At 38.1% G+C, this 14,803-nt stretch overlaps 1 protein-coding gene across 1 annotated transcript in view; it reads right to left on the bottom strand.

The window, feature by feature from the left end:
* LOC121951149 (piezo-type mechanosensitive ion channel component 2) overlaps window positions 1-14,803 on the bottom strand; it is a 99,476-nt gene that overhangs the window by 37,750 nt on the left and 46,923 nt on the right. The window contains 8 exon segments of the mRNA XM_042497396.1: window positions 3,347-3,627; window positions 6,988-7,161; window positions 8,037-8,197; window positions 9,279-9,472; window positions 10,775-10,895; window positions 11,531-11,761; window positions 12,624-12,805; window positions 14,361-14,478. Of these exon segments, the coding sequence (XP_042353330.1) occupies window positions 3,347-3,627; window positions 6,988-7,161; window positions 8,037-8,197; window positions 9,279-9,472; window positions 10,775-10,895; window positions 11,531-11,761; window positions 12,624-12,805; window positions 14,361-14,478 (1,462 nt within the window).

The raw sequence follows: 14,803 nt of genomic DNA, 5'->3' as shown, positions 1-14,803 counted from the left end.
AGCTGGTATATTCAGTCTGATTCATAGTGACACACAGATCTTGATTCTGCTGATGATTATTTCATTATAATGATTGTATGCATAGTTTTTAAGACAATTACTTAGTTAAGTTATTATATTAACTTATTACTGTTTATTAATGATGACTTAATAATCTAGTGATGCATTGCTGCTTGTTCATGTGTCTTGTAAGGTGTCATTGAATGCTTTAAAAGGTGCCTATTGATAACATTTATTATTATTATTAGTATTAGTCTGTTGCTGACATTCTGAGTCTGGACATAACTTTTCAAGTTATGTCCAGACTCTGCTCATAACATGCATACAGTCTTTTTTAGAATACACTTACAATGTATGTAAAATAGTTTGTTTTTACATTTATTTCCTTGTGCAAAAAAAAGGTGGAACATTCTGAGTATGTGAAGTGTGAAAATATGTGCGTAACGCTGCATTGCAATACATAAAACTGGAATAAAAATGTGTATTACACTTCAATGTATTACACAGTATAAACATAGACAGAAATAATAGCTATAAATATATACAATAATTGCATATGTAAAATTTTAGTAAAACATTCTGGAATTAAAACTATATTATAGTTATAACTAACCTGAGATCCAAGATTTTTATTACTAACAGCTACTTCTATTTAATTGTTGTTGTTATGATAATAATAAAGAACTTGAACTAGAACTTAAACCTGAACCCTACAAGTCCTCTTCTATGCCGAGGAGGTATGCGTACTAATATGCAAACAGGCAAATGCAAATCAGGTAAGAAATCAGATTTTCATTGTGTGTGTTAAAGACTCACACAAATATTATGTGTGACAATCACCATTTTAGTGATGAAAAGAGATATTTCAAAATGTATACCATTTTGTGGCGTCAATGTAACAGCTTAGCATGTGTTTTACATCTCTTTGAAACTGTAAAATGTTTATTTATGTAATTTTTCCCCCAGATGCAATATATCAAGATATATGGAAAACACACCTCTTTATTAACAAGCAAATTCCAAACTGTTGTTTTATTACCTGAGAATGAAAACTTAATATTTGGTTTTATATTCTCACAAAGGATATAAAACCTGCAGCCACAGTTTGGTGGTGGGTGCACGTTTTTACAAAAGCCACATTATCTCTGCTTTTAATAGAAGCCTCATTGTTTGGATGAGAAAACTCTGAGAGGGCATATAGTTGGCATAGCTTGCAGCTCATTATTAACGGAGAGGCCCTGCAGGGGTGAGTTTTATCACCTATTTTATTTTCTGTGCATATAAACAACATTTTTATTTAAGACCTGTGTGACTGTCTGCGTAAATATGCGAGTGGTGCAGCGTTAGTTGGCTTTAGCGGGGCGAGGTAATGGGTGAAAGTGAGCACTTGAGCTACGCTCCATGTCAGAACAGAAAACTGGAGGTAAATCTTACTGAACCCAAAAATCTGCAATTCAACGGATTTTTATGGCTTTGCTCGGGATGATTAATGACTGTCTGGTGAAAGTGCAGGCACCAGACACTTGGACAGCAGACTGAGCTTCTCTAGGAGAGCGCTGGCCTTTACAGATTGTATGCAACATATGTCTTGTGAGCAGACTGGAGAGCCGCAGGCTGAGAGAGATCTGAGAGAAAAGGTTTCTACACTCTCGATGGAAAGTGCTCTGCAGACGCTGCATAACTGCACATGTGAGTCTCAGCTGTAAACACAGTGAGAGGAGTAAACATGGTGTAGGAAGCTTGAGTATATACAGTGCTTTGGAGGAAAACACGAGATGCCTAAATACTGAAATGTGTAATGTGATCAGCCACACAGCCTCTGGATGAGCAGATTCATTATGTTATGCATTTGTTTTGATATCTATTCATCCTCAGGCATTTTTATCCTTTAAAAACCTTGATTATCACAGCAACATTGATTATGACAGTGGAAATAGCATGTGTTTTTTCTCCATATGCCAAAAATGAAGTCACCAGGTGTAAAATAGTAAATTCCAAGACAAATGTCCAGAATGACATCCACAAATAATACAACCTGTGTATTTATGTTTTGATGGCTGTGGGATCAAAAATTACAGTTTCAATGGGTTTTAATGGCACATTTTTTGCACTTAATAGTATGAAAGTAACAGTTTTGTTTATTGTAGGAGCTGTGCAGGAAATTCCAAGAAAATACACAATCTTGCTAAAATGTAAGCCAAATCCATGAACAAAACTAAAATGATCAAAAAATGAAGTAAACATAAAATGTGCCAAACATTCCCTAAGAAAGAAACATTGACTGAGGAGGTGTCGGACACGACTCTATACTCTATCAGCTGAAGGGGAAAAAGGTGGGACCAGCCAGCTGAGTCTCAAACAGGGCTCCAAAAACTTAAAGCAAGTTAGATTTAAGACTTTTTTATGACTTTTTTTTATGCCACGTGGAATGAAATTTAAGACCAATTTTACAACAAACAAACTGATATCAGTTACATCAATTAGTCCAGGAACATACTGCAGAATAGATCTCCTAATTCCTCATTTTACTTGAGCCATTATTTTTTTAGACACCACAGTAGCTCTGCTTTCTGTTTTGGGGTAAACTCAAACGTTGTTCAGAGATCTGCTGCTGCTGTTCTGGAGGCGCAGTGGAAACAAGGGTAGAAAACAAAAATACCTGGTGTATGTTGGCAGGTTTTCTTTGTGAATTAGTGTTTTTCACTCTGCATGTGGAATTACACTGCCTTGAATACAATCATGCAGAGTTTGGAAAAATGCTTTGCATAAACTACGCCAATGCATTGCCTTGTATTGGTTCAAGCGATGCCGCAAAATCTTCACTAAAAAGCCGATTTCTATTGAATATTCCCGGGCACAGTGACAGCTTGCAAGCATGTCTTGGCATTTTTAAGACATTTAAAATATAATATTTAATAACAATAAGATCTTATTTCTGGTTAATTAATTTAATGCTTTTTAAGACTTTTTAAGGATTTGCAGAAACTCTGCTCTATTGTAGCTGAATATCACTGCTTTCAGTGCCATTCTTTGGCATAAATAAAAGTTTTTCATAACTGTTAGTATCAAACTGATGTTTTTGTCTACAAGCTGTCTACTTTTTGGTCTTGTCTGTTCCTCATTGTACTATGTTCCATATTGTACTTTATTAAAACTCGATTAATAAATTCACCAACTCATTTATTTTAAGTATGTGTACACGTGTTTGTGAAGCGCAAATAAACCTTTACTTGCTCATTATTTTTAGAATTAGAAATCTGAAACATGTACACAGATTTTACCGGTGGCCGTAGTTAGTTGCAGTCCTAACATGATCAGTGTGTATTCAGTGTGTTGTTGGAGGTACCTGAGCTCTGCTCGGTGCTCGGCTCAGGCTCGGTCCCCGCGCTGCAGTGGTGGCTCTCGTCTGTGCTGGACTGCAGGTGGTCGGAGAAGCTCCGGGGTTTCTCCTCAGTCATTTCAGTGTCAGACATCACCACAACCAGAGTCTGCTCCTTCTCCGCCCCCCACTCCCCCTGCTCCTTCTGCTTCTCCTGTGGCTCCGGCTCCTCTCTGGGCAGCGACGCCTCCACCGAGCTGGCGCTGAGCATGGTGAGGTCTGCCAGGCTGCCGTCCTGGTGCACCAATCTGAACACATGAGAAGAAGTTATTACAAACTGCTGCAGGCATGCAGACTCACACATGCGTCTGTATTTCTATACTTACGAGGAAAACAAATGGCTTGGATCTTTTACCTACTTGATGTTATTCATAGGAGGATTTTTCTCTTTTTCAGGAGTAATTTTTAGTACTGCTAAGGTTAATTTAGTTGCTATTCTGCAGCCCTTAATCTCATCACACAATCCTGCAGACGGCAGTCTATAAGCGTCTGACTCCGCCATCATTTCTTATTGGATGCGACTGTTTTCAAGTTGTCTGTCTGCCCCATTCTTGTGAATGAAATATCTTAAGAACACCTCTAAGAAATTTAATCAAATTTGGCAGAAATGTCCACTTGGATTTAATAATGAACTGATTAGATTTTGGTGGTCAAAGGTCAAAGTTCAAGGTCACTGTGACCTCATCCATCACATTCTTGTGAACATGGTCTCTGAAGAACACCTTGGGGGAACTGCCCACCTCCAATTTTCTGTGCTGCCGGGGTTTGAAACATCCATGTTTTCACAGACGTGGATGTAAACTGTAACTGCAACTTGATGGGTTAGCAGAAGCATACAACTTCAAGGTGGCTATTCTTGTTTTTATTTTTATATTTTGAGCATTTTAAGTATTTCTTAGAGACAGGGGGACAAATGCAACAAAGATCTCTAGACAGACTCATGGATGTCAAGTTAACCCCAAAGTTCATTTTTTCATATAAAAACATGACCCACTTGTATCATTCAGACTTAAAATAATTGTCCTCCCTCTAACTTCAACCCCAAAAAATCCACATATCTACAGTAATTTAATATAGCTATAAATTATCATATCCAATTTCCTAAAATTCCTTCCTTTTTGAAGGCATTCTGTTCTCATAAGTATATGAATACAGCACACACACATACACATGTTCCAGGTGATTGTCAAAAGGCTCAGATGCAAATGATTGGATGGGAATCATCAGCTCTGTGTCCGCTAAACTGAGCAGCGTTTCATCAGGCATTGTGATCGATAAGCAGTGCACATTCCCTCTGCATTCTTTAAAACAATCTGCGTTTGTATTTTTGGTGTCTGAGGGGTTTTTCTTCTTGCAGCAGATAAATGGTAACAGCTGAAGGGAGGCATTAACCCTTTAAAAGTCTTCTCAGGCAATGGAGCGAGGTCAAAGGTCGGGTTTGGTTTTGGCATGAACCGGCCGCATATCAAGGCAAGCATTTCGTAACCCGGTGGTAACACTTACTTGCTCTGCTGAGTGGGAATTTTTTGCTTGATGCTGTCTCAGAACAATAAAGTTACACAGAAGTCAAGAAGAACAGTGAGGAAAGAAACCGACAAAGGCAGGCTGAAACTGACACTTGAAATCACTTAAAATAAACCGTCACTTTTAATCAAATGCATTAAAACTGGCCAAAAGGCTCCTGTGGTTTGGGGTAGGCGAGCTTTTTTGGGAAGGAGGTAATTTTCTGGGGTTCAGTGCAGAAAAGTGGGTGAGAAGCAAGAAACTGGAAGAGTAGATCACTTCCTTCAGATTCAAACATGCTTGTTTGACAGCTTGTTAAACTATATTTAAAGTGGTGGAGGGTTTTATTCGGGAAAAGGTTGGGTTTAGGGGAGTTAAAATCCAGGAAGATAACAAGGAACCCAAAAAGAAAAGGCTACAGGCAAAATGATAATTTACAAACCCTGAAAACAAACACCATTCATGGCAGTAAAATACCTAACTAAAGAGTAGAGAATCATTTTATCGTTATCGGCAAAAAAGGGATGAAGGGAAAAGTCGGTGTGGAGGAAAAAGGACATATTGCAACAGGAAGAGGAAGATGAGACTCAAAGGCGAACTGGGATGATGATGGATGCCACAGAAAGCGAGCAGATACCCACCTATTCATGATCAGATACACACGTTCATTGACTTTAGTGTGGCTGTGTGAAGAGGGTGGCAGAGGAGAGAATGGCAGCGCGTCACAGAGAGAAGCAGAGCTGAGCAAGCGGCAGCGAAACAATGGAAAATCCACAACAACATGACCGTAAAGATGAACACGCCACACCACAGACTGCAGACATGTGATCGTTACAACACAGAGTGCATGACAGCACACACAATGACTGATGTTTGATGGAAACAGTGGTTATAATGGGTGTTTAACAGGGTGTGTAAAGTGTGATTATTCAGAACAGAGTGAGATGAAAAGGGACAAATGTTTTCACCTCACGCTTAACTAAGACCTGTTGGGTTTTAAAGATAGTTAAGATTTTCTGAAAAGGAGTTGTGTGGGGAACTTATCCAGTCAGGACATTATATACCGTCAATATCAGTGGGCACCCCCCAGGCTGGAGTCCAACACGAAAGCTAAGCAATGTAGGAACCTAAAAAAATCTATAATAGATTAAGTGTATGCAATATGGACATTATTTTCACTGCTTTACCTTTCCGGCTTCAGTTCCCCATTTATGCTCTAGCAAAGCCACCAAACCCCATTGAGAAAAAGAATAATTTTAGCTCGTTTAGCTGCTGGTCTGCCACTGTTTTAATCAGTTGGTTAGTTTGGGACTTGAGTGAACTTGTACTAACCATTTTAAACCCTAAAATCCCAAAATAACACAAAATAAATAACTTACTGAGGCAGCAGCAGACGGGTAACTCCAGTGATCAGCAATGTTAAAATACAATTTACCTCAATAGAGTCTGACTTTGAAGAGAGCGATATAACGCCTTCATTTTCCTGCTGGAAATCACTGTCTGACATTAAGGCAAACTCTTGGAAACCTGAGCAAATTGGCTTGATTTCTTTCCAAAACACTGATAGAAGGTAATGAGCAAAACAACAAGAAATGCCTAGAAAATTGGCTGACATTAACAAAAAATTAATTAATTTTAATTAATTCAAATTAATTTGCAGGACATTTCTTGTCAAGTTGCTGATTGCCTTTTTCCCCATTTTTTAAAAGAAAACAAAACAATTTGGCCCATTGTTTCAAAGGTTTAAATGCTTGTCGATCCAGGTTTCAAAGGTTTAAGTAACGAAAATACTATAGACACACTCCTGCAGCACAAGGCAACCATTGCAGGTGCACGGTTTTCCTACAAATTGAAATGCCTTTTTCTTATTAGTTTGTACAGCAAAGATTTTACAGAAGTCTTGCTAAACAAAAAAATAAAGCAACTGGAATTAGATCAGGTTGTCTATGAACTATCTCTCTGTTGGGTCATCTTATTTCTGTTTACAACATGCAGTTTTTTTGGCTTCAGCTGCATAAACCCAAACAAACCAGATATCAAAGAACACAAGAGTCAACTAGTCAATGACAGTTTAGACCACATAAAATAAACAGAGCGTGTCTCACCTGTAAATAGTGCTTTCCTCTTTGGCCACTACAGCCTGGAGGTCGGTGAGCTGGAGGAAGCGGTCATGGAAGTAGTGCAGGTGGAGAATGCACACCAGCAGGAAGGAAGTGGGAATGAAAATCCTGGTGAACAGCATGGGGACACCGAACTTCTCCAGACCCAGATCGGCCAAGCTGCATGGAAGGAAAAGCACCAGACTTGAGTTTATATCTTGTTTTTGAGGTCTGTTGAGATTTTTAATGCTGTTTGTAATGTTGAATGGTTTATGGATAAAGCACTTTATACCATGCATATTCTGCCATACAGTTTATACTGCCACTTTTAATTATAAATTATACATTTTTTTACTTGCTTCTATTTCTTTTCTTTCCTTCCCTATTTCTTTTACCTGTTACCTGCCAAGGGACTGCAGATGTAAATGAGCAGTTGTTCTAACTCCAGTATATTTATATTTGTATTTTGTAATGATGTCCATTTATATGCCATGTCCCTTTTAAATAAATAAATATGCAAACATTAAGTAAAAAGGGGCATGTTCACATTTTCTAAGACAGCCGGGCTTCATCATTTGCGTGTGTGCATGGTCTGAGACAGTTCCAAATCTGTTCGCAGAGTACAAACTAATTTAGTAAAGAAAATATTCATGAATCCCAGATTTCTGCACAAAACATTTGTAAGTATGGTTGAAGCACAGATATGTGAATATGCACTGTTTGTGCATGAGGCCCAATGCTTCTGGTCAAAGCTTTCTTAAAAACTGCTTATCACCTTTTTTTCAACAACATCATCAAACCAAAACTTTGTTATGGCTGAATGAGGTTGTTTAAAAAAGGTTATGTTATGTTACTTTGTTAAAATGGAAGACAATTACATATTTCCATACTCTGTTATTGTATTTCCATGTGTTAAAGCCTTCTCTTCTTGCCTTGTATGTAACTGTATAATGTGAGTTCTTTCATTCATATATATATATATATATATATATATATATAAATACTGATACTAATTACTAATGATAGTATAATGAATATGAATAGTGGAAGCTCACCGCTCTTTGCATCCATCTTGCTCCATTCTCAACATGCTGCACCAGAAGGACAGCGAGCGTTCAAACTGGAAGGTGTAAACCAGTGTGAGGACCAGCATGGTGTAAACCACCACCGACATCCAGAAGTACTTCAGGATCCTTCGCCACCACTCATAGTGCACCTGGATAAGAATGAATGTCATGATTATGTTTCAGGGGTTATAAATTCTCTGACATGAGGAGCTATCATAAATTAAATTGATCAAAGTGCACAGAGGACAACTGGATTTAGGCTGACTGCTCTGGTTTACTGTGGTGAAGGTTATAAAACAGTCGAGAATACTCTGTAGGTCATGAGCCTGCTGAACAAAAACTTTATGACATACTAAAATCGTCAGCACCTTCTGTCTTTTGTAAATTGAATTTGGCAACTTTACAGCTACCTACACATGTGTTTGGAAGTTTTTATAATACACACGCCAAACCAATAAGAAAACAGTCGAGGTGTAGACTTGAAACATGACTTTGACTTGAGTTCAGACCTAAGTCACAGATTTGATGATTAAACACCCAATATTTGAAAAATGTTTGATACCTTCCCCAAAGCCAAAAGATAAAAAAGTGTTTCATAATTTTAACATTTTTTAAAGTTTCATTTAGACATTAAAAAATGCAACAACATACGTTACCTCTTTGAATGAAAAACTGTCTTGGACACTACAGTTGACATTTACAAAATGGAGAAGAAAACAGTATTTGTCAAGCATAAATCAGAATATTTTGTTTAATGTTGGGAAGAATTGATTGACTATGTAAAACTACATAGGCCTGATTTTATTGTTACAAATAATTTATTATATGGTAAGGAAAAAAACACTCCCTAACTGTTTATAGTTTTGATTTTGATTTTTATTAATTCTGCTGTGTGTGTACTGCTGAAAATAGTACTATAGGATCTTTGACAGGCATAAATATCTCATGTGCACATACACTATTTAATGCTTAACAGCAATAAAAAGTAAAGTACAAAAAAAAAAAGAACTGTCCTATACAAAGTGCAAATTTGGAAAGAGGAAATTACTGACATTTTTCCAATGTGAGGTGAGACAAATACAAAAAGACAGGCAACAAACACAAAAATCCTTCTGTTGTGGTTCTAGTTATTAGTGATAAATGTTATGAAAGTACAATGTTTGACTTGAGCATTAAGACTTGAGACTTACTTGTGATTTGCAAAACAATGACTTGACTGATAATGACTACCTGATAAAGCGCCACACAGGAGAGGAACATCATCATGTAGATGATCTTGTACATGACGATGGTTCCCTCGAAGCTGACGAAGAAGAACATGCCGCCACAGATGTAGATCCAGTATTTGACCAGCAGAGCCATGACCATGTTGCCCAGAACCTGCATGATGTCCTGCTCCCCTCCCTCCTCAGAGTCTTCTTTCTCTATAAAACACAGCAGCCAATCAGAAAACTCTGCAGTGACTGACTAATATTGACAAACTGTCGCGTCAACTATAAGTCAAAATACCTTCCTAACTAACCTTTTCATACACGTAGTGAAAACTAGAGCAACCACCTCGCAGTTGTATGCCTCCCCAAGCTCCAAAATTATAATTCAAGTGAATTTAATTTAAATGTTAAATTAAAGGTATGAGGTCCACTGCCATATATTTTCTCCACCCTAACAGGAGTTTTAAAAAATGTCCACTTTGTTGTTGTATGCCTCCCCAAACCAATCACATAGAAGTTGACTTTTGACATATGTCATCAATTTATCATTATACTTGGACATTTGTGTGAAATTTCGTCATAATTAGCATATTAATTATCAAGTCAAGACCAAAAACATGTTTTGTGAGCTCCAAATTTTTAATCACTTCATCCTTGAATGCAAGTTGACGTTTGTGTCACTTTTCAAAAAGAATTATTTATTTATTCTTAAAATACATCACGTTCACAACAGTGAAAGAGACGAGGCGACAGTGACCTCTGACCACCAAAATCTAATGAGTTCATCATTGAGTCGAAGTGGATGTTTGTGACAAATTTGAGGAAATTAACCTCAAGGCATTCTGGAGACATCCCAGTCACAACCCCAGTCTTCGGATGGATGGACAGACAGAAAACATAATAGCTTTATTATGTGGATTAAAGCGAGCTGTGGTGAGAACGTTTGCCTGGTAGATACTGAATCAGTAACTGATTTTCTTTTTTTTCTGAAAAGTCTTGTCTGATGTAAGGATTTATCAGTGGGAGTTGTAAAGAGAGCTTTAGCACTCGTAAACATTTCGGTCTCTAAAAGTAGCTTTAGAGTCAGAGCTGCTCTATGAGGTAAAATCATTGCACTACGTCAAGTCCTGCTGTTTGCTCAGTGAAAACGTTGTAGGTGAATTCACAGCTCACAGAAATTTCATACGATACAGCGTCTGTTTGATATCTAGTGTCTGAATTGTTTTTTTGGATTTTTCCGATTCTACATTGGCATAGTTAGCACACATTAGCTTGAAGAGTAAACTTTGCTTGTACACTGTATTATGTGAGCGTCGCTGTCACACCGAATGTTCAGCCAAACTTCGCTCAAAAATCTGGCAATAAAGTGTTTGACAGCCTATACGGGCAAAAGGAACAAAAATAGTCAAATGTTTGTATCAAACAGCCAAAAAGGACTCAACTGACAGAATTCGGAGTCGTTCACAGCCCTAATTTCTACTACAAACTAACTAAAAAAAAAAGCCCAGCGCTTACCCTTCTTCTTCTGATCCTCCACATGAACGTCTGAGAGACCGGCACTGTCCTCTTTTTGTTTTTCCAATCTCTCTGTAAGCGTTTGTCTCAGCAGCAGCCAGAAGCTTAGCAGACACAGGACCTTCACACAATAAATAAAATGTTTAGACAAACAGAAAAGAAAAGATGAACCAATAAATCACTTGCATTTACTTTAACATTAGTAGGAGGACAATAGAGGAGGTCAAAATAATGAGGTGATACACATGAATCAGAATTCAGACTCCAAACTTTACGGCACATGTTGCCTTCATCTGGCACTTAGAATAAACTTTAAAATAGTTTGACCCAGGTGTGAAATCTAACTGCATCGCGACATATGCGCTGTTTAAAAAAACTGAACAAACAAACACCCCTGAATGTATGAGGAGACCGACAGACGTGTAAAAGTCAGTCTAGACACGGTCAGGTCCTGGAGATATTTCAAAACACGTCAAAACACTACAAACCTGACCTTCTCCTTCAGCAGCACATTGTGTGACTGTCTTCTCTTATTTAATGAATTGACTATTACAGAGACACAGTTTGACAGTACTGTCCACTAGCTGCATGCAAAGCACATCTGCTACATAAGAAACCATTGCACATCTTACATCACATTTGCAAATTCAGATCACAGGTCGTCACGCAATCTAAAAGAGTGTGTGGATTGTGGATTTTTAGAAGAGAAAAATAGGCAATATTGAAAAATTAAAGAAAATTATTTATCTCCCAAACCTTGGATGAAAGTGAGTGGAAAGGGTTGTTCTTCTTGACAAAGAACCCTGGGACTGGTTGTAGGTTCTCAAAACTGTAAATGTACTGCAGAACTATCAGCAGGTTGCCGTAGGCCACCATGAAGGGAGACGACAGCATGGCGTAACGCCGCCGGTCCCTCACCATCCACAGCATGCAAGACCACATGAGGAAGACGAACGTCAGCCAGCTGACGTATGTGATGCTCCACGCCTGAAAGAAAACAAAAGAAATACAAAGCAAATGCTGAAACTCTGCTGTTGATGAACGACTAATGAAGGCCGAATACAAAGATCTGTGGGCTGACCCTCGGCTTTTTTAACTCCTTTTATTTACAAAACACAACATGATTTAGTTGTGGCGGCCCATAACAAAAAAATGAATGTGTTGGGAAACCATGCAATAAATTACTGAGAATTACTCAACATGGACTGTTTCTGTTTTAACCGACGCAGCATCTCTAGTCTTCACTGTATTAATTAAACAGCCCAGGAAACTAATCAAAGTCAAACTAAGAAACTTTCACTAACATTTATTTAAATATGATTCATCCAGGAATGCTTGAGAGCAGATGCCCTTTTTAAAGTAAAACCCTGCCACACATTCATATAAACTAAAACAAAATGCTGCATTCATCTCAAATTAAACTGTAATACAACTTACTTCTTTGTCCACCTGACACTGTGGCTGGTGGATTCCAATATCTATCAGCTCCCAATAGATTACCATAGTGTTTTTTTGGTTGGTGGGTAAAGAAAATCTGGCAGCCGCTTGCATATTTTACCTGCATTTGGCGGTGGCTGTTGTTAATTTCTAACCCCTTTTTTGATGCAGTGGTTTAAAGACGGATGTGGTGTTTTGTTTGTTTGTTTTTGGGGATTTGTTTTTGCCAATAAAATTCACATTAACACAACCAACTCTACTGAAAGAGAGTCATTTTTGCCAGTTTGTTTATGGTCAATTTAAAATTCACAAACAAAAGTGATTTTAGATGTTTTCATTTCTAACAAACGACACAAATACAGCATAAGCCAGCTTCTGCAGCTCTGCACCATCTGCGGGCTGCATTACTCACCATCATGGCGATGAGAGCACAGATGTAGCTCTGTTTCATGACGAAGTGGAAGATTTTGACCATTGCACTGACTCCTCTTTTCTTTATATCATCCTCTCCTTCCTCAGACTTCTCCTCTCCTCCCTCCAGCGCTGAATCCTCCGGAGGCAAACACACTTCATACACACACTCGTCCTTCTTCTCTGGTTGGACACAGAAACACAGCTCACTGTTAGAGGAGTCAATGTGGTATTATTGAGTTAAGTGACTGAGTGATTAAAAGTTGAAAAGTTGAGCTTCTATAAAATTGGGGACACAAAGACTGGTCAAAATCTGTGCAGCTGAGGCCAACATATCCTGCCTTTTACACTAGAGTTTGGGAGTAGGATTCATCTTCATAGACAATAAATGCACTTCGAAAATCTCATGTGTGACTGGCTGACAGATGCTGCTAACATGGCTTAAACTTTTCAGGCTTAAAGCCCAAAACAAGACTTTGCAAAGCTCCCTCAGTAACAGAAGACAGTAATCAGCTGTATTCACAGGCTGTTGAGCGCTCCCCTCCCCTCAATGATTATTACATTGAATGTGACAAACAAAAAATAGCAATACTGTGAATTCAGTGGCAACAAAGTACAAAGCAGAAGTGCAAAGAAAAAGTCAAGATAATTGTATAAACAAAAAAAGGAATTGTCTCTGTTATATGACAGAGTAATTAAATAATTTCTGATGTAGTTATTTTTAAAGGGATAGTTCACCCAAAAATGAAATTTCAGTCATTATCTACTCACCCTCGTGCCGATGGAAAATCAGGTGAAGTTTTGCACACACACAAAGAGTCTTGTGGAATTAGCAGCAAGTCCCTTTTTTGGATTTAAAAGTACTGTGAGTGGGGAAAGCTTCTGGGTAGCATGTGAACACTGGCGTGCAGATACCGTGAGCTCTCAGTGGTCTCACGTGCATATACATGAACGCAGCTCCCATACTAGGAGCTACAGGCTACAACAAGGCTAAAAACATGACGCCAGTGATGTTTTTCAAAACAACTTGGCACATTGGGGCTTCAGGACACTTGGATTACTTCAGACAAGCAGTATGGAGACATTTTGTGGTTTTATTATGTGTTATGTGTATGTGCAACACCTGAATCCTGGTCACAGTTTGCTTCAATTGTTTGGGAGATGAGTATAACGCCTTTTCCCCGTGAAACTCCAGCACTGTTTTTTGAAATATAAAACTTCCCCTGACTTTCAATCGGCATGAGAGAGAGTAGATAACGACAAAATTTTCATCTTTGGGTGAACTATCCTTTTAAAAACACTAGTAACAGATTAGAATACAGTGAAAAGCAAATTAAGACAATTTCAAAAATGCACTTTTTTATACTTAATATCTTGTTCTATACAGCATAATATCATTCTTCCAGAAACACGTAAATACACGTTGAATAAATTTCCTTAAGGTGTTGTTGAGATGTTGTACTCACAAGACTTGGACGTATGTCATAAAATGCATTATAAGGATGGTCAACAACTTCTCTCTGACAGCAAATATATGAAACAGAACCAGTATAAATCTGCTTTGCTAATTTCTATGTTTTGCCGTCTATAAAAACAGAACAAGCTATGACTTTATCATCTGACAGTCACTGAGTTTTTAATTTTATTTCTCCAGTGGTTCAACTCCATTTTCAAGTCATTCAATGTTTTGTTTTTTTAAGGACATTTAGGGAGAAGATGCAGGTCGTAAACTGCTCACCTGTACCGTCATTGGGCTGGTCCATTTTATACTGGGGGGTGGAGTACAAGTCCAGGCAGACTGGTCCATTCTCAGTCGTTACGAAGTCAAAGGACGTCCCGTTTGAGGTGGGCACAGCCTGTAGATCATAATCATAAAGCACAAAGTCATTTCTGTACCTGTGACATAGATTTTTATTTAAACTGAAGGAGAACAATTATACGCACATCACAAAGGTGCAACGCAATAGGAAAAAAGTAACAGCTGCACATTTAATTCATGCCACAAAAGTTTAATCGAGACAACGTTCAGTCCTACTTGGACCTTTGTCAGGTCAAAACGTCATCATCATGAGACTGTTTAGCATCCTGCCCCACAAAGACAAACATGAGTAACTGCCTTTGTGTGATTAAATGATTCACCAAATGATTACTGTGCTTTTTCACCAGAAAAAGTACATAATA

The sequence above is a fragment of the Plectropomus leopardus genome, chromosome 12 (assembly GCF_008729295.1).
Source record: "Plectropomus leopardus isolate mb chromosome 12, YSFRI_Pleo_2.0, whole genome shotgun sequence".
NCBI lineage: Eukaryota > Metazoa > Chordata > Actinopteri > Perciformes > Serranidae > Plectropomus > Plectropomus leopardus.
This window is presented reverse-complemented; position numbering and strand designations above follow the sequence as displayed.